Source organism: Tachysurus vachellii, chromosome 7, assembly GCF_030014155.1.
Source record: "Tachysurus vachellii isolate PV-2020 chromosome 7, HZAU_Pvac_v1, whole genome shotgun sequence".
NCBI lineage: Eukaryota > Metazoa > Chordata > Actinopteri > Siluriformes > Bagridae > Tachysurus > Tachysurus vachellii.
The window spans coordinates 5073108-5096038 of NC_083466.1; the positions used below are offsets into that span (position 1 = coordinate 5073108).

A 22931-nucleotide genomic window follows, 5' to 3' on the forward strand; every position below is an offset into this window, starting at 1 on the left:
GATGATGGGAGGGAGATGTGCCTTTCTCAGCCTTCGTACGAAGTAGCGATGCTACTGGGCTTTCTTGGTGATGGAGCTGGTGTTGAGTAACCAGGTGAAGTTCTCCGCTAGATGAACACAAAGAAATTTGGTGCTCTTGACAATCTCTACAGATGATCCGTCGATGTTCAGTGGAGAGTGGTCGCTCTGTGCTCTTCTGAAGTCAACAACCATCTCTTTAGTTTTATCAACATTCAGAGACAGGTTGTTGGCTCTACACCAGGTAGTTAGCACCTCCTGTCTGTATACAACTCGTCGTTCTTGCTTATTATGAAGCATAATAGTGATGATGATGAAAAAATAATGAGTGTGTGAAGCTAAATGTGGAGACATTACAGAAACAACACTGATATTTAGTTCTAAAGTTACTTTTATTTTCTAAAACTAACAAGGTTTTCTTCACTATGACTGGTCTTGGTAAGTCATAATCATTACACATGAAGCACAGTTTCCATGTGTATATTGTCATTTATGATTAAAATGTCACAATATAATTGTAATGTTTTTATAAGAACTGTTTAGAAAGCAGCATTGCACCAGACCAAACCAGTGTATTATCAAGTGAAGGCAGCAACACCACACTGTCCTGCATATATACTGGATCAGTAGAGCCATGCTTTTCTCACAAGATGGAAATATTTACACATTTACATTCACTTCATCATCAGTCTGTCAGATTAACCAGCATTTAACCATCAAGTGTAGAAACAGTGTATTTTAATGAACACAATATTGGAGTTGTGACTGGTTATTACTAGACCCAGTAAACAGTGACAATCAGAAACCCAGTAAACAGTGAAGTTTCTGGACATCTTGTATTATTACAGTTAGAACATTAATGCTCCATTTTATTTATTTGTTCTATTCTAGGACTAGACGTGAATAGACGTGGACTAGGACTAGACGTGAAACGTACTAGATTGGATTAAATGTTGGTTGTAGATCGGGGGAATTTGAAATTAAAGACAAGCACTAAAGACAAGCCGTGACTACACATATATAACACTGAACTATATAAAGCATCTAAGACCATTCACTCAGACCAGCAATGAGGAAATGAGGAAATCTCCAGAACTAAGGAAAGAGTTTTAGGCTTTGCAGGATATAAGAATTAGACCTCAAATCATCTCTTAAACGTTTTGAATTTTATTATCCTTTAAATATATCCTACTATTTAGGAATAAATATTTAACAGTGATTAAATAGCACATCTAATGCAGTGGGATGTGAATTAACACTGGTATTGTTCTGTGTTTTATTGGTGTTTTAGTTCACTGTCACTGATACTGTGAAGTGATGATCTGTACAAAGTTACACTACAACAGTGTCACTTCCTGGGTGTGACCTTCTAGAGACGTGTAAAGTTCAGCACATACAGCACTATTATACAGAATCATCACAGAGCTGTGTTCAGAAATGACTCAACTATACAACGTACTGTACATAGTGAGATACACACCACTGATTCTCACTCTAGTTTCAGGTAAGTTACATCAGTTAATTAATGAAATAATCTAATACTAATGTTTAGATAGAATTGTTAGAATTAATTAATCATTTTTTATGTGAATTTTTGGGGTATAAAAGAAATGCTTTGATATCTATTTCCACCAATATTCTTCTCTACAACAGGCAGTTTTGCTGATGAAATTGGACCAAAGGATGAAGATGCCAGCATAGTCACCAAGGAAACAGACACTGTTTCTCTGAGATGTTCATATGTGTCAAGCAGTTATTATGTTCGCCTTTACTGGTACAAACAATATCCTAACAGCGCACCACAGTTTTTGCTGTATAAAAATGCAAAGTCAGCTGTTTCTAGTGAACACAACCCCTCTGGCTCTCGATTCAAGATAGCAGCAACCTCAGACTCTACTGAACTTACTGTAAAAGACCTAAAGCTCTCAGATTCTGCACTCTATCACTGTGCTGTTCTAGTAGGAGCACAGTAATACAAAGTCATTGACAGACTGTACAAAAACCTATGATATGGTTCATTTGAAGTTGAATGTTAAATATCAAAGATACTTCCTTTACCACCTTATCAGTTAACCACAGACACAAAAGACGTTTGTGGTAACCTTTGCAGCTGAAGTAACAGAAAAAAAACAGGCACTGTGTCACTTGTTGCTCGTGTGAACTGTTTTAAATGAAATTAATTTTATATTTTTGGTCAGTTTTTCCCATGATTTATTCTAATTTATTTTCATGAATACAGTGCCAAGAAAAAGTATGTGAACCTTTTGGAGTTTTCTGAATAAATTTGTCATAAAATGTGACCTCATCTTCATCTAAGTCAAGGGTATTGACAAACATAATGTGTCTAAAAATAATTACACAAAAAATTGTGATCTTTCATGTCTTTAGTGAACACACTCATTCAACATTCAGAACGGCAGAAATAACCTCAACCAGGCGCTTCCTGTAGCTGTGGATCAGAATATTATATTAATGTTCATGAAATGAATCTGTCAGGATTTAGGCCACATCATAGCACAGAGACAGCACTGGTTAAGGTTGTACATGACTTGTTACTGGCCTCTGATTAGGGTTGTGTCTCTTTGCTAGTATTACTTGAACATTTGATACCATTGACCATGCTATTCTACTTGATAGGTTAGAACATATTGTTGGTGTTAAAGGGACAACCCTCTCCTGGCTCAGGTCTTATTTGACGGATTGCTATCAGTTCGTAGATCTAAATGGTGACTACTCTAAACAAGCTAAGATAATGTTCAGTTTTCCACAAGGCTCTGTTTTAGGCCCATTGCTTTTCTCCATATATATGTTACCCCTTGATGCAATTATTCATAAACATGGTATTGGCTTCCACTGTTATGCTTATGACACGCAGCTATATGTTTCAGCTAAGTCAGATGTCACCAGCTTAATAAGATTGAAGATTGTGTAAAGGACATTAGACAGTAGATGCTTACTAACTTCCTCCTGCTAAACTCTGACAAGACAGAAGTGCTTTTACTAGAACCACAGGCAGCCAGAAGCAAGCTTTCTGATTAGAGTAACTCTGGATTGTCTTTCTGTTACATCATGTGCAGCAGAAAAATACCTTGGTGTGATTATTGATACCGGTCTCTCAATTGAAGCTCACATAAATAATATCACAAGGGTAGCCTTCTTTCATCTCAGAAATATTGCTAAGATAAGAAATACTGTATGATGTCATTACATGATGCAGAAACACTAGTTCATGCATTTGTTACCTCTAGGTTGGATTATTGTAATGCTTTAGTGTCTGGATGTTCCAGTAGGAGCATAAACACGCTCCAGTTAGTCCAGAATGCAGCAGTTAGAGTAACTAGAACTAGAACATATCACCCCTATCTTATTCTCATTGCATTGGCTCCCAGTCAAGTTTTGCATTGATACTATTATTAATCTATTGAGCACTTAATGATTTCGCACCACAGTACCTGAGAGATCCTTTGGTTTTTTTATAATCCGCCATGCCTACTTTGATCAAAAGGTGCAGGCTATTTGGTGGGTTCATGGGCATAGAGTGTTTGGTGAACTGGGATGTCTGGATGCTGTCAGCTTACCATCCTCGCAAGTCGCTCAGGTTTGCAGACTGTGGAGTGGTGGGACGCTTTAGATCCCAGGAAGCCCTCATGTCTGTCACGCCTTCTGGCTCAAGCCTTTTAGTTATGTTGTCATAGCTAGTCTTGCCGGAGTCCCTGTCTGCACTTTTCACATAATTTACATTGTCCATCACCTGATTACAATCATACTAAATTTTTCTCTTTCTCTGTCGAGCTATATATGCCACTCCCGAGCTCAAGGTGCCTGATCGTCTCTTCTTACGGAGCTACTTCTTCAATCCTGTTGTTCTACCCCTGGCTAGAGTCTCGGTGGTCACCCTGCTTGCATGGTTAGCAAGTGTCTCCTGGGATTGTTGTGGATGGAGACCCCTGGAGACTGTCATGCCTTCTTTGAGCCAATGTTGTGTCAGTCAGCTGTATGGTCTGGTCTTTATCAGCAATCAGGTCTGTGCTGAACTCAGAGTTTACAATGACCCATTAGTTCCTCAGGAGCTCACGGTTACAATATTATAAACTGTTGTAGAAAGGACATTATTTACATTTACATTATTTACTGTAGAGTGTCACCCAAATGAGGATGGGTTCCCTTCTGAGCCTAGTTCCTCTCAAAGGTTCTTCTTCATATCATCTCAGGGAGCTTTTCTTTGCCGCCGTTGTCTCCAGCTTGCTCATTAGGGATTCGGGACAGATATATAGTATTTTAAATTTTGAGTTTATATTTATCCTTATTTTTTCTTAATATTATTTTTATTATTATATATTTATTTCTTCACTGGTATATTTCTTTAAATTCTTTTTCACTCCAGGCAGATTATGGCAGATAAAATTGGACCAATGGAAGACAACTTCAACACTGTGGGGGAAAAACAGACAATGTTACTCTGAAATGTTCTTTTTGGTTAACTACAGAAACAAACAACATTTTTAATAATATTTGCTGGTGGAGAAAATAACTGAGAAAAAAGGAATAATAAGTGATTAACACTTCAACTATACAACAATCATGGAACATTCACAAATTTACTGAAATATGTTTCATATTCCAGATGTTGCTGGTGAACACAATGTGTAATTAAATTAGTAAAATCCCATAATCCACTGTAATGAATTATCATTCGTTCTGGTTGGACTCCTGTGTTGGACTGGTGTCTCATCCAAGGTGTATTCCTGCTTCATGACTAGTGTTGATCAGAGAAGCTCCAGATCCACTGTAACCCTGAGCAGGATAAAGCAGGTACTGAAGAGGAATGAATGAATGTAGGTGTATTAGTATATTAGGTGTATAAGTTGCTTATAGTATTGTTTAAGGTAGAGTTGGTTTGAATGTGATCACACAATGTGCCTCATTTTCAGGGTGGATGGGCTGCTGGACCCACATGTCTTTGTTGAACATCTAATTCTAAAGTCATGGCCTCCTATTTCAGATATGTGGGTCACAACCAGGCATCTACAAACTGTTGGCTATATAGTGTATGTTTTGCATGATTACCACCTACCTGTCTGTCCATAGAGATTTGGACATTGACATTGTGTTATTCTTATCATTTTATTATATATATATTATTTATATAAGATAATTTAATACTTCTGTCTACTGTGTTATGAATAAGAGTAAATCTAAATGTTAATGTAGGCCACAGGAAGAAAGTAAGACACATAAAGCAAATAAACAGCCCAGTTTAACCAGCAAACCTCATGAATACACACCATACACCACTCTCCTGTGAGGACTAATGGCTTACTGGCATCTTTGATATTATTATCAACACCAGCAGATATTTTTTCATCAGCTTACTGAAATACATTAGAACATGTTTGTTATCCTATGAAATAAAGAACAAAAACTTTTTTACATTCAGGGAAGTAACAGACAGCATCATGTGCAGAGTTTTTCTTATTTTAACACTGGATCCTTACCAGAAACATTACATGTAGTAAACCACCCACTTTGTGCATGTTCCCTCCCATCTTCCTAACTCTTTTACTCTTCTGCCATCAAGTCATTCTCCTTTCTCCACAAGATGGCAACATCAGTTAGTTTAAGTACAGTATTAGTTTCCTGCTCACATACACCAGAGATGTAGATTTTTAAGGTTTCTAATCCTCTCTTTCACTCTCTTAGGAAAAGCTGAACAAATCATAATTATATATTTAATATATTTATAGTATTATTTATAAAAAAAGTACAAACGTCTCAGCAAATGTTTGCTATTAACCAAACTCATTTCTGATCTTAAAGTAACATATACAGTATATGTGTATAAAATCTGAAAGAAATACAGATGCTCTCTTTTGTTCCTAAAGACTCCACTATGGAAATTTCAGGAGAAATAAATCTGTTACAGCAGCATAAATTCCTGAACAGAACTGTATATTCCTCACTATACACAGCCTTTGTGCAACTGTTTAAATGCATCATTACACTAAAACTTCATAACATAATATTTTAATGTAAATAAAAGAGACTTATGCCCAGGAAATGGAAATGCCCAGCTTAAACACAGCCATGACAGGCCTGCCCAGGATTTGACTCAACTCTACCGGGCATAGGATTTTCTGACGATCTAATTCTTTGGGATTTGACGATCTCGCTGAGGATGAAGGTATACATAGCTGCCTTAGTCTTAGGTTTCTGCACTACTGTAGAAAGCTGACACAAAAATAAACAGAAAAACACTCACAGCCATCAGTCTAAGGTCATGTTGATGCTCTATCCTTGTTTGTTTTTTTTTATATGAAACACTCATATTTGGTCTGGTTTGCTGATGACGGCACGGCAGGCCGCACCAAAACAGAAAACACTTAATTATTATTTTAAATGTTTTGAGAAGTACTCAGTGGATTATAACTGCTAAACAATGCTGGATATTTATATAAAAGAAACATGTCGAGGCAGCAGCATGAACTTGTTTTACTCTTTTGTTAGTTTTATTAATTTGTGTAAATCATTTGTGTAAATTATCTGACATGGCACAATAGTCTAAATGTTGACCTTTTCTGTGTTGGAGAGCTTTTACATAGTAGATTTTAAAACTAAGCAAATAAAGTACATTCTTTAGCGCAAGACTTATTTTTTGCTACATACATCTAAAGACCCCATGCTTATCATAGTGTGTTTAAAAAGCTTTTTTTGCCTAATGAGGTGGCTGAGAGGTAAAGACGATGGACTGCTAATCCATTTTTTTTCTGCACGTGTGCGTTTGAATCCCACCTCGTCGCTGACCTCTTAACCTCAACACCTTCAATTGTTGCACACTGAACATTTTCCACCTGTACTAGAGTGGGATGTAAAAATCTAGCCCTGGGTCTAGGTGTTTCTAAAGGGTGTAATGAGTTAGACCCTGCTTAAACGCATTTGGTTTAAGAAGCGTGCATGGGACAGTCTTTGTACACAGGCCCTTTGTCCCAAGGCTTACCTGTAGGTAGTGTGGCTGAGTGGTCTAAGGTGCTGGGTTTAGGCTTCAGCCTCTTTGGAACTTTTTAAGGCACTGATTAAGCTTCCTAACTGTTCACTGAGTCTGTGCTAGATTGGGGTGCATTAAGCTAGCACTGGATCTGCATCTTTCACAACTCTGGGCCATATTTCTGTGCTGGTTGGACACAGATGCTTGTTAGTTGACATAAGCAAGTTCATACCAGAATGTTCCTTCTTGGTGGAAAGCAGGAGACTGTAAAGGCCTGCATGGCTGAGGGTAGCGTGGCCGAGTGGTCTAAAGCGCTGGATTTAAGCTCCAGTCTCTTTGGAGGCGTGGGTTCAAATCCCACCGCTGCCAAGGAAATGTTTTAATGCACTGGTTTAGTGTCCTTCCTCTTCTGTGAGTCTCTGCTAGAGTGGGGTGTGATAACCTAGCACTGGGTCTGCATCTTAACTTTGGTCAATATTTCTGTGCTGGTAAACTTGCAGCTCACACTAGCTTGCATCCTGTTGCTGCTCTTTCAATCCCACCGCTGTCAGAGAAACTTTTAAAGGCACCGCATAATCTTTTTAGACAGTTTTTTATTATCTCACCTAAATGTCTGCTCAGTCAGTGTATTTGTATTTACAATGGTAAAATTTTGTTGCACAGTAACTTACACAAAGCACGATGGAGTTTAAAATATAACTTTATGTAATATGTAAACACTTTATCTAAATACTCACCAAGATGGAAATTCTTTAACATTATTTTGTGTGCAGGATTCAAGAAATGATCTGTGTTATGTTATGGAGGAATGCACAGTGCATTAGTGGGTTCGGCCTTAATAGTCCTGCAGTAGGCGAATTGCTGGGTGCATGGGATTGATGAATGTGCAGGGTAGAAATTCAGCTGAAATTGGAGTAAATCTGGTTGTTTTAATCAAGATTATCCTACAAGATTTTTTTTCAACTACCTTTAAGTTCCCTATTATAGGCTAACCTGCAATTTTGTAAACCTACCTCAAACAAGAGGCTGAGGCTATAGAGTGCCAATGAACTTTGCAAAGCGTTGTGGGGTCTTAACAAAACAAAGGCTTTACAATGTTTGTGGCTCCCATGCCCTCTAGATATGAATCTTAGGAAAAAGAGTTAGAGTGGGAGAGTGTTAGACTGAAGATCTAAAGGTCCCTGGTTCAATCCTGGGTTTTGGCAATCGTTTTTTATTTTTAGAGAGGTGGCATATGTTTGTATCATTGGCTAGGGAGTGCCGATGAACCTGCACAGAGCACAAACATGAAAGTGTTGAAGATCAACAATAGGAAGAAAAGACTGAAGTCATGTAGAAATTTAGCATTCTGATTATTGATCCAAAAGGAATATAACCATATATGAATATGTTAATTTAATTGAATAGATAAAACATTATAAGTGAATACATACACAGATACAAATACTAGGTGTGTTATTACAGCTACAGGATTATAATAACAGTAAAATGCTATTGGAAGACACAAAAGACCAGTCATTTTATGAGTCTTGTTGCACTCTTCTACTGCACATATTCATCTTACACTTATGAGTGCACAGAATTCAGGGCTGTGTTCCAAATGGCACAATATACAAGCAGCACTGAATGCTCTGAAGAAGGTTGTAAGTAGAAGAAGCTTTATGTGGATTAAGAAAAAAAGAAGATTTGAATGGAATATAAATACTTTTGTGTTTAAGTTCTGCTAGCAAAAATGAGTAAAATGTACAGCTGTGTGCTATGGGTGTCGATAAATCCAACACATTTTCAATTTTTCTGTACTGTATAAATAATTTCTCAAATTACCAAATATGGTAAACAAATTCCCCTTAAAAAGCCCTGAAACCTGCTCATAATATGGTGAACTTCAACACTACACAATGAAATAAATATGCTCTAGAATCACAATAATCATTTTATTAAGAAATGCATTAAACGTAACAACTAAGCATCTTAAAACACAAGACACTGATTCTTGAGGTAGATGAGCTACAACAGCAGAAGTCCACATCAGGATTTGAGATTGTTTTGAATGTCACATGTACTACACATACAGTACTTGCCAGAAATTCCTACAGCTCCTTTAATGTTGCTGTGGGCCTCCTGGCAGCCTCCCTGACCAGTTTACTTCTCTTTTCATCAATTTTGGAGGCTAGTTCTTGGTAATGTCACTGTTGTGCCATATTTTCTCCACTTGATGATGACTGTCTTTACTGTGTTCCATGGTATATCAAATGCCTTGGAAATGCACAAGGCCTTGAAATGAATTCAAATTAATATTAACAATGAGATCCCTCTGATGTTTGGAAGCTCTCTGTCGACCATGGCTTTTGCTGTAAGATTCGACTAAGTAAATGTCAGGAAAAGCCGACTGGAACGGCTGCACTTTATTTGGGGTTATTCAGGGGCACTTTAAATTATGGAAGGTGTGTCCTGACTCCTATTTAACATGAGTTTGAATGTGATTAACATGGGTTTTTATATCCACTGTATGAGACACAACACAGATCTGTAACTCTAAGATATGTTTAAGAGGTGAAGTCAGATGCAATGGGTTGATCAGCAACAGTGGAATAGTTCTGTGTTTTATTGGTGACTCAGTTCACTGTCACTGATACTGTGAAGTGATGATCTGTACAAAGTTACACTACAACAGTGTCACTTCCTGGGTGTGGCCTTCTAGAGACGTGTAAAGTTCAGCACATACAGCACTATTATACAGAATCATCACAGAGCTGTGTTCAGAAATGGCTCAACTATACAACTTACTGTACATAGTGAGATACACACCACTGATTCTCACTCTAGTTACAGGTAATCAGTGAATCAACTATGCTTTTTAATATAAGGAATTTTCATCAGTTACTTCATTGTATTAATTAATTAATGCCCATGTTTGTACTCATGTATTGATTTCACATTTCACTGTTTTGTTTGTTATTTTATTGCTTTATATTCTGTTTTATTTTATTGCTTTATGTTCTTTATGTTATGTTATTTTATTTTACACCAGGCAACATTGCGGATAAAATTGAGAAAAAGATGCCAACATTGTGGGGAAAGAAACAGAGACTGTAACTCTGAAATGTTCATATGAGACAAGTGGGTGGAGTTACATGAACCTTTATGATCTTAACATATACAGAAATAATATTTATATTCAGATAAAACCATTCATCATGTTCACTGTTATATTCATGTGTCTGTGGCTTTCACTAGGTGAGTTAACATTATTGTTGTGGCCATGGACTTTAGCCATGTGTTTTATGTTCTGTGTTCACATGTCTGCCCTGCCCTTGTCTCTTCCTCCCTGCCTCTGCACACCTGGTCCTTATGTGTTTAATTTTGTCATGTATTTAACTGTGCCGCATTGCCCAAGGCAGCGCGGAATCCTCGTCTTCGGCTTGTCGTCTGATGTCGTGTCAGTGTTTCATGTTTTTTAGTTATTAAACCTGTTTTTCTTTTACGCTATCCTGCACTTGGGTCCGTTTTTATTCCCGCGTTACTGACATGTTGATTATATCAGAAATATCAAGTGTTGTATTTATAGTATGTATGGCCTGTTCTGGAAAGATCTGCGTGTGCGTGTGTTCCAAAAGTGAGTAATGGTTTTGTTTAAAATGTATATTGTTTAAAATGTACGGAGATCTTATTTGAGGTTTAAAGGTGGTGTGATTGTGGAACATGTTTTGTTTTCTTTTACAGTCCTGCCACTACCGTATTACTTTTTTTTTTGGTAATACTTCTGGGAATACTGTTGCTACTAAAGTGATTTACTTTTGTTACTAAGTTCTAGTACTTCTACAAGTAAACTGTATTGCTTTTGTTATTTCTTTTATGAGTTTGGTTATTGATTTTATTATTTGTTTATTGGGGAAAATAGACCAAGTAGAGTTAAGAAACGAGTACATTAAGGTTATTTTGGAAAGGTGATTTGTATATCACGATTTAAATAGAGAAAAACCTGTCAAATTGGATTCTTAATTTTATTTCTATTTTTCATTTCATGACCCTTTTGAGGGCTGATTCTCTGTCTCCAATACACTTACTATTCGGGAATAAAAAAGAACCCCATTTGTATTTGTTGGTCCTGCGCATCATTTCCAGCGGCCACAAATTTGGTACCAGGAGTGGGGTCTTCCAAGAGACTTTAGAGAATTGAGTTTTTATTTTGCCTACAGTGTAATAAGTAATACGGTAGTGGTGAAGACCAGACGGAGGATTCCTGGAGGCTGGGAAAAGGGTTTTTGTGAAGAGGAGTGTCGCCGAAGTCCTGTGAGAGCGTATCAGAGACTTTCAAGAGACTTTGAGAACTGTGACATCATATTAAAGGGACATCGGACATTTATCCTTTGCAAAGCTGTGTACGAAGATTTGTAAGGACTGAGTTTTCACAATGTCAGAACCAGATGATACTTCTGATGGAATTGACTGGCCAGCACAAATTAGAGAACTGCAAAGCAAACATGATGAAACGATGGCAGCAATTTCAGCACTAAATAAGAGAGCTGTTGTGTATGTCCCGAGAGAGAGACACATAGCGCCATTCTGCGGTGACATAGAAAAAGATGGAAGGTCAGTTGATGATTTTATAGAGGAAGTGGAGCGGGTGCTGCGCGCTAGGCACCAGTCTGACCAAGATCAGTATGATTTTGTTATCTCTCTATTAAGAGGCACTGCTCTGGAGGAAGTGCGCTTGCGTGATACTGATGATGATCAGGTTACAGATCTTTTTGAATACCTCCAAGAAGCATTTAGAGACAGACGTAGCGCACCACAGCTCCTACACAGTTTTTTCAGTCGTAAACAGTTAGAGGGTGAAAATCTAAGAGACTTTTCGCATGCCTTGGCTCAAGCCCTTAGCTTGGTTACGAAATGTTCCCCTGACGCTGTTGCAGAAGAGAGGAAGGTGCTAAGGGATCAGTTCGTAGAGGGGGTCCGGGATGCCTCTCTGAGGAGAGAGCTGCGCAAATTTGTAAGAGACCACCCGAGGAGTACAATGATAGACGTTCGAGAGGAGGCACAACTGTGGTCCTTAGAAGAGCCTCCAGCAGGTTTGAGGACCAGTAGATCTCGGTGTAGTGCTACTGTGGCACAGTGTACAGCACTTAGGGTACCAGAAACTAAGTGCGTCACTCTTGAAGATGTCCTAGAGGTAGTAGCTGAGCAAGGTAAAGCAATTAGTGAATTGACCCAAGCGGTAAAGAACCTAGCTGTGCAAAGCAGTAACACCAGAGCAGAAACCTATAGGCCTAAAGCACCCCTAAAATTTACAGATGATGGACAACCAATATGTTTCCGGTGTCAGATTGCTGGGCATGTAGCAAAGGATTGCCCTCAGAAACGAAGTGTTAGAGCAGCCAGGCCTATGCCCACTGAAACTCAGGGAAACGGGGACCCCCGGTTGTTGTGAGTCGGGCAATTAGGGGGCGACATACAGACTCAAAAGATTTGCCAGCGTCCAGTGATCAGTGGTTGCAACGGGCTGTCGGAACGTGTCCGGTGGTTGGGCTTGTGATTGGCGGTGTAAATACACAGGCCTTACTGGACACAGGCAGTCAGGTAAGCACCATTTCTGAGCAGTTCTTTCGAGACTATTTATATGGTAAAGATGATGACATGCTTTCTATGGCTGGTCTGTTAAAGCTTACAGCTGCTAATGGGCTTGACATACCCTACCTCGGATATATAGAGTTGGAGGTGGAGGCCATGGGTATTAAGATGTCTGACTGTGGGTTTTTAGTGGTGAAAAACATTTCCAGCCCAGGGAATAGTGCACCTTGCATTGTGGGTATGAACATAATTCGTCAGTGTAAACAGTTTGTCCAAGCTGAATTTGACACCACTTTAGGGGGAAAGTTGGATTCTGACTGGAGACATGTTTTCCAGCAGGCACAGACTTGTGTTGTAGATAGAAAATCTGTTCTACGGGTAGCTGGGAAATGGCCAGAACGAATACCTGCTGAGTCCGTGGTGACAATCACAGCCACAGGCTTCAATAGAGGTGATGGCGGCCCTATGTTGCTGGAACCCCTCAGCACTCCGCTGCCAGGTGACTTGGTAGTTGTACCCACACTTGTTGACCTAAACAGACCTTGTATACCAATTAAGATTGTGAATCTTTCTCAGGAGGATGTGTTTCTGTCACCTAGGACCCAGCTGGGCATTCTGTCGAAGGTAGAATGTGTAGACAGCGCACAGCAGTGTCAGGTAAAATTTCAACGAATCTCAGCTGACATTGAACAAGTGACTCTGAATGTAAAAGATGAGCATAGTAACAGTGTGCAGGCAGTCTTGGAAAAGATTGATGTTGGAGGCAGTGAGTATGAGCAAGCTCAGTTCAGGTCGTTGTTAACCAAGTACATTGATGTATTCGCTGAAGATGATGAAGACCTCGGTTATACAGACAGGGTCAAACACGAGATTCATGTAACTGATGAGGAGCCTGTTACACAGCCCTACCGTCATGTCCCGCCTGATCAGTACCGTGAAGTAAAAGAACACATCTCACAGCTGGTAAGGAAGGGCGTGATACAGGAGAGTAATAGCGCTTATGCGTCGCCAATCGTATTGGTGCGTAAGGCAGATGGTAGTATCAGGCTATGTGTAGATTATCGCAAACTAAATCAGAAAACCAAGAGAGATGCATTTCCTCTCCCGCGGATCGATGAGAGCTTTGATGCTTTGCGGGGGGCATGTTACTTCTCCACAATCGATCTAGCAAGTGGTTATCATCAGGTGGCAATGGCGGAAGGGGACAGGCATAAGACCGCCTTTTCAACCCCTTTTGGCCTATATGAATACTTACGTATGCCTTTTGGAGTCTGCAATGGACCCGCAACCTTCCAAAGGCTTATGCAAGCCACAATGAATGACCTAGTATTTCAGATTTTGCTAGTGTACCTGGATGATATCTTGGTGTATTCGTCCACTTTCCAGGAGCATATGACGAGACTGGAGACTGTGCTCAGGAGATTGCAAGAGACGGGACTTAAAGTCAAGTTGGAGAAGTGCCATTTTCTGCAGTCAAGTGTTGTGTTCTTAGGGCATCAAATATCCAGGGAGGGCATAGGCACCGACCCTAAGAAAGTGGCAGTCGTTAAACAGTGGCAGGTCCCCTCCACTCTCAAGGAGTTGAGATCATTTCTTGGTTTCTGTAGTTACTATAGACGATTTATTCAGGGCTTTTCCAAAATAGCTGGTCCCCTCCATGATGTGGTGAATGCATGTTTGAACCTGGGAAGTCCTAGCAAAGCCAATGCCTTCTTGAAAAGCTTGTGGACCGAAGAATGTCAAACTGCATTTGATGGCCTTAAAGATAAGCTTACGAGCACACCTGTCTTAGGGTTAGCGGACTTTACGAAACCTTTCATTGTAGAGACTGACGCAAGCAGTCATGGGTTAGGCGCTGTTTTGTATCAGCTACAGGGGGGCGCAAAACGTGTGATTGCCTTTGCAAGCCGTCGTTTAAGAGACGCTGAGAAAAACGACAGAAATTACAGTAGCATGAAACTTGAACTCCTCGCTCTAAAGTGGGCGGTTACTGAGAAGTTTCGAGGTTATCTGTTGGGGTCCAGGTTTACTGTGATCACTGACAATAATCCGTTGTGTCACTTGGGGACGGCCCGCTTGGGGGCGATTGAGCAAAGGTGGATTTCCCAATTATCTGTCTTTGATTTTGATGTACAGTACCGTCCAGGTCATCAGAATACAGCTGCTGACTCACTCTCTAGGCAGACTTTTGCAGGGGAGCCTGAGCCTGTATCAGAGGATGCAGAATATGATGAATGTGTAGCCATTTGCGGTAGGATCAACCGTGGTACAGACCTGGATCCAGCACTGGTTGCCGCGGGGTTGTGTAGTTGTAAAGTGCGGCAAATCCGGGCTGTGCAGTCCAACGCTGATTGGTGTAAAGACCTTAATCAGGAGAATACGCCTACCTTTCCGGGCTATTCAGTTGATGAGTTGCATAGTTTTCAACAACAGGATCCGGTGCTTAGTGTATTTAAGCAGTTCTGGGATCGCAGGAAGAGACCCAATGGTAAGACACTGAAAACTCTACCGAAATCGGTTAGGTTACTGCTGAGATACTGGGACAGTATCAAGGAGTGTAGTGGCCTACTGTATCGTGTTAGTGAGGAAAACAGGCATGGAGAATGCTATCAGTTCCTTTTACCTTCCAGTTTAAAGAAGTCAGTCCTAGAATCTGTACACGATTCTATGGGCCATCAAGGTATTGAGCGTACCTTGCTGTTGTTGAGGCGCAGATGTTTTTGGATAGGGATGCATAAGGATGTGGAGGCGTGGATTAAAAATTGCCAACGCTGTGTGATGACTAAGTTACCACAGCCAAAGGTTCAGCCTCCTATGAAAGCGTTCCTGGCATCTAGGCCACTGGAGGTAATTGCTGTTGACTTCACTGTGTTAGAACCTGCGTCAGATGGTAGAGAGAACATTCTCATTGTTACAGACATCTTTACAAAGTTCACACAGGCATTCCCGACCCGAGACCAGAAAGCAGACACAACAGCTAAGGTACTGCTTCGAGAGTGGTTTATGAAATATGGCATACCTGAGCGTCTGCATTCAGATCAAGGTCGTAACTTTGAGAGTGAAGTGGTGGCTGAGCTTTGTAAACTCTATGGGGTGAAAAAGAGCCGCACCACTCCATACCACCCTACCGGAAACGCGCAGTGTGAGCGATTCAACAGGACGCTCCACGACCTGCTTCGTACTTTGCCCGCTGAAAAGAAGCGCAGATGGCCAGAATACTTACCCGAACTCGTTTATGCGTATAATGCAACACCGCATGCGACGACTGGGTATTCACCCTATTATCTACTGTTTGGGGTAGAGCCTTACTTACCAGTAGATGCCCTGTTAGGGCAGGAACAGATTTCTGACAAGCATGATTGGTTGGTGGTTCACCAAAGGCGTCTGAATGATGCACATGCGCGAGCTAGGGAATATGCTGGACAGAAGGCTGCAGAACGCATTGCCTTGCAGAAAGACAGAGTATATTGCCCAGAGATTAAAGTTGGAGAGTTTGTGTACCTGAGAAACAGACCGTTAGGTCGCAATAAAATCCAAGATGCATGGAGTCCAACAGTGTATCGGGTAGTCGAGGTTGTTAACAGCACCTACACGGTGGAGCCATTAGAGGGTGGGCCTACCAAGAGAATTAACAGGGTTGACATTCAGCGTTGTGTAACTCTCCCTACTCCTGCACCCAGGAGACTGAGGAAGGGTGCAGAGGAAAGGTCTAAGCCTGCTGAAGAAGTTTGTTCTGAGGAGTTGAACGAGGGTGTATTTGTGATAATGGAGAAGTCTCCTACAGATACTGTGCAAGCTATTGTTCCTGAGCCTGTTGGTGCACCAGATATGGACCACAGTGCCAGGATGGAACCTAGTGTAGACATGGTAAATTTAGACCCTGGTAGTGCTGGACTAGCATCCACTGAGTCAATGGAGGCTGAAGACATTCCAGTGGCAGCTGCTAGAGCGTCGACTCTGCCGGTTGCTGCACCACGCAGATGTAGTAAGAGGCCTAATGCTGGACAGCATTCCAATTTGTATCATGAACCTAGATCTGTCAGTAGTACTTTAACTCCTGCAGCGGTTTCACAGATATTGGCTGAGTTGAGTTCTGTTTTGTTTCGTGAGGCTGTTAAAGAAGTTAAGAATACTCTGAGTGTAGCTGAGTAATCGAGGACGATTACCCTGGTGCAGGGGAGAATGTAACCAGATGGTGATTAATGACCCTTATTTCTATTATACTTATAATATAAATTAGAGAAAAAGAAAACGGGTCCCTTTAAGGGCGTGCGTGTGACGTCATCGCCTGCGCGAGCGCGGTGCATGTCGGACAGGTAAAGCACGAGGAGCAGAGTTTTTTTGCATGTGCTGCTATAAATGTGTTTTGTGCTCCATTTATTGGGTTTTTGCGCTGGATTGCGTGTCTTATCCAATACGTGCCAGTTTCGGTGAGCGAAAATCATCTTATGAAGAGTTTTCATTAAAAGTACCGAGTTATTTGGACGTGTGTATGCGTGCGGATGCCTATGTGTAACGGTGCAGCCATTAGCACGAAGCTAACTCACCTGGTGTACCTGGGGCCTGTTCTGGAAAGATCTGCGTGTGCGTGTGTTCCAAAAGTGAGTAATGGTTTTGTTTAAAATGTATATTGTTTAAAATGTACGGAGATCTTATTTGAGGTTTAAAGGTGGTGTGATTGTGGAACATGTTTTGTTTTCTTTTACAGTCCTGCCACTACCGTATTACTTTTTTTTTTGGTAATACTTCTGGGAATACTGTTGCTACTAAAGTGATTTACTTTTGTTACTAAGTTCTAGTACTTCTACAAGTAAACTGTATTGCTTTTGTTATTTCTTTTATGAGTTTGGTTATTGATTTTATTATTTGTTTATTGGGGAAAATAGACCAAGTAGAGTTAAGAAACGAGTACATTAAGGTTATTTTGGAAAGGTGATTTGTATATCACGATTTAAATAGAGAAAAACCTGTCAAATTGGAAATATATAATTATATATATTTAGGGATTAATTAGTCTGTGTGGTGTTAAAGAAAACACAGAGTGTGATTCTAACATCTTGTGCTCTCACCAAAACCAAGCCAGCCAATGAGCGGTTAATGCTCAGTTCCAGTCACGAGCACAGATAAAATTGGAGGGTTGAGTCAGGAAGTGCATCAGACATAAAACCTGTGCCAAATCAAAACATGTGGATTGGACGATCCGCTGTGGCGACCCCAAACATGGAGCAGCCGAAGGACAACAACAACTTGCTTATTCAGTCATCATACACAAATCAGATAGATGAAACACTGTAATTTACCGTCATATTCATATGTGTGTGTGCAGGTAGAGCAGATTGCTGCTGTGCTTCAGGCGAGGGAAGCTGGCCAGGACGTGGTAAGTACTCTGATGCACACAATAATTCTTAGAAAAATGCTACACAATTTTATTCTGCAGTCATTATACACACTTTGCAATTTATAGCCAAAATATACAGTAAGCTCCCTAGATAGGTCGAATGTTTGGCCTGAAATGAAACATGTCCCATTTGATACACAGTATAAGGACAAGCTCTCTTCTGCTTGATGAAGAGCTCTTAAGAACACTTGCTAGGGCAAAATGGAGACCAGATATTTCTTCAGTCTGCTCAGTAGAAACCTGCTGAATAGAATACATGCAGAAAGACAATAATTTTGGAATATCATAATTATTAAGACCAGAGCAATAATAGTATAATATTGTTATAATATAATAAACTGTTATTAAAATTTGGTAATTATCATTATATATAAAAGAAATATAACAATATAATAATCAGTGCATGTCTACTTTTATTTTTCAGCATTTTCCTGCACTCAAGAAGAAGAGGAGGAGAAAAAACAGCCAATTTCAATAAATTGTATAAACTGTATATTATTGTATGTACTTCAGCCTATAAATAATTATTAGGCAAAACTGTGTTTATTCAATATTTTACTGCATTTATTCTTGTTTCAGATTATTTGTTGAATATTAGAATGTTCATAATTTATTTCCAATACTTCACCACATGAGTGGATAGATGCTACAAAAAATAAATTACTTTGGTGAATAAATCATTTAGTATATTTCATGCATCAGGGTTCACATTTCTGTGCATTGTTTCATACATACACCTTTAAGATATGGTTAGAATTTATTGCTAAGACAAATTTACCTTAAAATATTACTTGTCAAAGTACCACTAACTTTATATTTAAATCTAAAAACATTCTCACTACATACAATGTATTTCTTAAAAAGATATTCTTAAATATCAGTAGTTATGACTAGACTGATGTACAAATGTTAAACTCATACAAATATCATATTCAGATTTCAAATATCAAAATATCAATATCAAAATTCAGCTGAAATTGTAGTAAATCTGTTTTTTTTTTTTTTCACCACAATCATTCCGCAAGATTTATTTTACTTTACATTCACTATTATAGGCTAACCTGCAATTTTGAAAATTCCTAGTTAATTCAATTAATTCTCACATTTTACTGTTAATTCCAATGGAAAGTTTTCCAGTCGTGAAAATTCCTGGAATTTTGCAAGCCTACCACCAACAAGAGGCTAAGACTATGGAGCGCAATGAACTTTGCAAAGCGTTATAGGTTCTTGGCAACTCGAAGGCTTTACAATGGTTCTGGCTTCCATGCCTTCAAGGTGTGAATCTTAAGGAAAAAAAAAAAGAAAGCGTTACCAGACCTCAAGAAACTCACATGCTTAAACGAGCTCACATGCTCATATGCAATTGCTGAAATAGCTCAGTTAGGTGGGTTTTAGACTGAAGATCTAAAGGTTCCTTGTTTGATCCTGGCTTTTGGCAATTGGTTTGTTTAGAGACAGATGGTGTAAGTTCAGATCCTCAAGCTATATCGTCTAAAGAGTGTCAGTGAACTATGCACAGCCCTTGTGGCATTGAAGCTTGACAAGACTGTTTTAAGCCTGTTCAAGCATGCATCAGAGCTACATTTAAAGACCCTGTGCTTTTCATAGTGTGATTTGGTTTCTTTTTGCCAGATGAGGTGGCCGAGTGGTTAAGGCGATGGATTGCTAATCCATTGTGCTCTGCATGCGTGGGTTCGAATCCCACCCTCATCGATGACCCCTGCTTTATGTTAACACTTTTGATTGACGCACACCAAACACTTTTCGCCTGTGGTATATGGGTTTACTGTGTTAGACCCAGCTTAAGTGCATATGCTTTGTAGACAGGCTCCTCATGACCCTAGCCTTACATGCAGTTAGTGTGGCTGAATGGTCTAAGGTTCTAGAGAAGGCTCTGGTCTCTTTGGAGCTGTGGGTTCGAATCTCTTTGAATCTTAAAGACTCTTCCATGAGTCTTTTCTAGAGTGGGGTGATAAAACCTAGCACTGGGTAAGCTCACACTAGCTTGCATTCTGTTGGTGCTCTTTAGAGTTATGGATTTAAATCCCATTGTTGTCAGGGAAACTTTTCAAGGTACTTGAATTCTAGCAACTAAATCCAACTGATTAAGCTTTCTAACTGTTCCCTAGCACTGGGTCTGCAACTTTGAGCCGTATCTCCATGCTGGTTACACACAGATGCTTCTTAGTTCAGGTGAGACAGCAGAAAACTTCTCACTAACAGCTTTCACGGGTCCTCCGGTAGCATGGCCGAGTGGTCTAAGGTGCTGGTTTTAGGCTTCAGTCTCTATAGAGGTGTGGGTTCAAATCCCAACACTACCATAAAGACCATTTAAGGCACTGATTAAGCTTCCTTGCACTGGGTAAGCTCACCAGCTTGCATCCTGTTGGTGCTCTTTGGAGTTATGGATTTAAATCCCATTGTTGTCAGGGAAACTTTTCAAGGCACTGCATAGTCTTTTTAGACAGGTTTTTTTTATTATCTCACCTAAATGTCTGCTTAATCGGTATATTTGTATTTAAAATTGTAAAATTATGTTACATACACACAATAACTTACACAGAGCACAATGGAGTTTTAAATGAAAATGTATGTAATATGTAAATACTTTATGTAAATACTGGACATTTTTTGATATTATTTTGTGTGCAGTATTCAAGAAATCATCTGTGGTATGTTATGGAGGAATGCACAGTGCATAAGGGGGTTCAGCCTTTATAATCCTGCAGTAGGTGAAGTGTTGTGTGCATGGGATTGATGAATGTGCAGGGTAGAAATTCAGCTGAAAGATTATTTTTCAACTACTTTTAAGTTCCCTGTTATAGGCTAACCAGCAATTTTGTAATTGTTTCATTCATTTTCTACTGCTTTATCCAAACTACCTTGGGTCACGGGGAGCCTGTGCCTATCTCAGGCGTCATCGGGCATCAAGGCAGGATACACCCTGGACGGAGTGCCAACCCATTGCAGGGCACACACTCTCTCATTCACTCACGCACTCACACACTACGGACAATTTTCCAGAGATGCCAATCAAACTACTGTACCATGCATGTCTTTGGACCGGGTGAGGAAACCGGAGTACCCGGAGGAAACCCCAGAGGCACGGGGAGAACATGCAAACTCCACACACACAAGGCGGAGGCGGGAATTAAACCCGCAACCCTGGAGGTGTGAGGTGAACGTGCTAACCACTAAGCCACCGTGCCCAATTTTGTAATTTTCCAGTTGATTTCATTAACTCCTATGAATTCCCATTTATTCCTGTTAATTCCCATATTTTCCCATTAAATCCCATGGAAAGTTTCCATCTGTGATCATTCCTGGAATTTTGCAACCCTAGTCACAAATAAACTACAGTGGGGCTCGAATGTTTTGGGCACCCCAGGTAAAAATTTGTATTAATGTGCATAAAGAAGCCAAGAAAAGATGGAAAAATCTCCAAAAGGATTCAAATTACATATTAGACATTCTTATAATTTGTCAAAAAAAGTTAGATTTTGTTTCCATCATTTACACTTTCAAAATAACAGAAAACAAAAATATGGCATCTGCAAAAGTTTGGGCACCCTGCAGAGTTAAAGATTTTTCCATCTTTTCTTGGCTTCTTGATGCACATTAGTACAAATTTGTACCTGGGGTGCACAAACTTTTGAACCCCACTATATCTGTGTTCTTTTCTACCTTTAAAACTAAAGAATGTATACTCATTTAGTAATTAAGATTTATTTGTTTCTGGTAAAGAAATACAAAAATGCCCATTACTGGATGAAAAACAAGAAACCTTAAAAAAGTATTAATGCAGTAGCAAACAGTACTTTTAACAGTTAGTGGTATAACAATCTAAACCATATATACTGCAATTATTAAATAAAATTATTTTCTGAAGTAAAGGCAATATTTTAAAGTGAATTAAATTAGAACTATTGAAACAGCAAAATGTATTAAACTGTAAAATAACCCAAATGAGCGAAATATTGGAATCGGATGAATCGGAGGAATCGGATTGGAAGAGAAAAAGTGGTATCGGTACATCTCTAACTTATACACAAATTTTTTATATGATATATTGATTATATCAATAATAAATAATATACAGTGTGAAGTCTTTGCTATTTTAAATATCATCTGTGTCGGGTGGAAACCTCGTATGTCCAAATTTTGTCAATTTCATATTTTTTCACATATCGATGCTATTGGTCAGTCCCCACGTGGGTCTGTTATTTTTACAAGTTATTAACCAATCTAAAGTCTTGAAAATAGCTTGAGCACAAATCTCTTAACTCCATTGGACACTTCAACTGTCTGAGAAACCTCGTAACTCCACCTCTTCTTCACTCAGCGGGAGAGCTTTGCGGCATATTTCTCCTCAAGATTAAGAGTCGCAACGAATCAACACGTCTTAAAGTGATATCTAAAGTGATTTTCGTGGGGCTCAAAGAAAAAAAATCTTGATCCCCGCTAGTTCTGGTGCTCGTCTGAGGACAGGAATTTAGCGCAAGACAATCCACTGCAACCCGGACTAAACCCTGTGCACTGCAGATAAGATAGGATTGTATCTTACAATGTCAAGGCAAACCGTTATGTTCAACAAGTAGCTGCCTTTGCCGTCATGCTCATCACTTTAAGCAATTTATAGCAATTTATTAATAGCAATTTAATATATAAGTGTATTTTTCTTATGGGCGTGTCCTGTCCCACACACATATAATGGTTCTGAAGCCTATGGATTTCAGAAAGCAGGAGCGTGGTCAATGCTGTAGGTAAAACACGGAATGGAGTTTAATTTATTAGGCATTCCTCAAGCAGAATGGATTCGACTGGCGGCGCTCTGAAAAGTAATATAAAAAAAGACATAGATTCAATACAGAGCACTTATGTACGTCGCTCTGGATAAGGGCGTCTGCCAAATGCTGTAAATGTAAATGTTATAACATAAAAATGTTAGAATAAATTGCTAGA

The 22931-nt window shown here is 39.6% G+C and overlaps 2 non-coding genes and 1 gene segment (V, D, J or C); all 3 read left to right on the forward strand.

Annotated features, from left to right (window-relative positions):
- Positions 1 to 1455: 1455 nt before the first annotated feature.
- LOC132848104 (Ig kappa chain V region K-25-like) lies at positions 1456 to 1991 on the forward strand. The segment is given in 2 exon segments: positions 1456 to 1522; positions 1672 to 1991. Coding segments are annotated over 2 exon segments (387 nt in total).
- A 5296-nt stretch (positions 1992 to 7287) lies between these two features.
- trnal-uaa (transfer RNA leucine (anticodon UAA)) lies at positions 7288 to 7369 on the forward strand. The gene has a single exon. It is a non-coding gene; the product is annotated as a tRNA-Leu (tRNA).
- Positions 7370 to 19600: 12231 nt separating this feature from the next.
- On the forward strand, positions 19601 to 19682 carry trnas-gcu (transfer RNA serine (anticodon GCU)). The gene has a single exon. It is a non-coding gene; the product is annotated as a tRNA-Ser (tRNA).
- The last annotated feature ends 3249 nt before the right edge of the window (positions 19683 to 22931 follow it).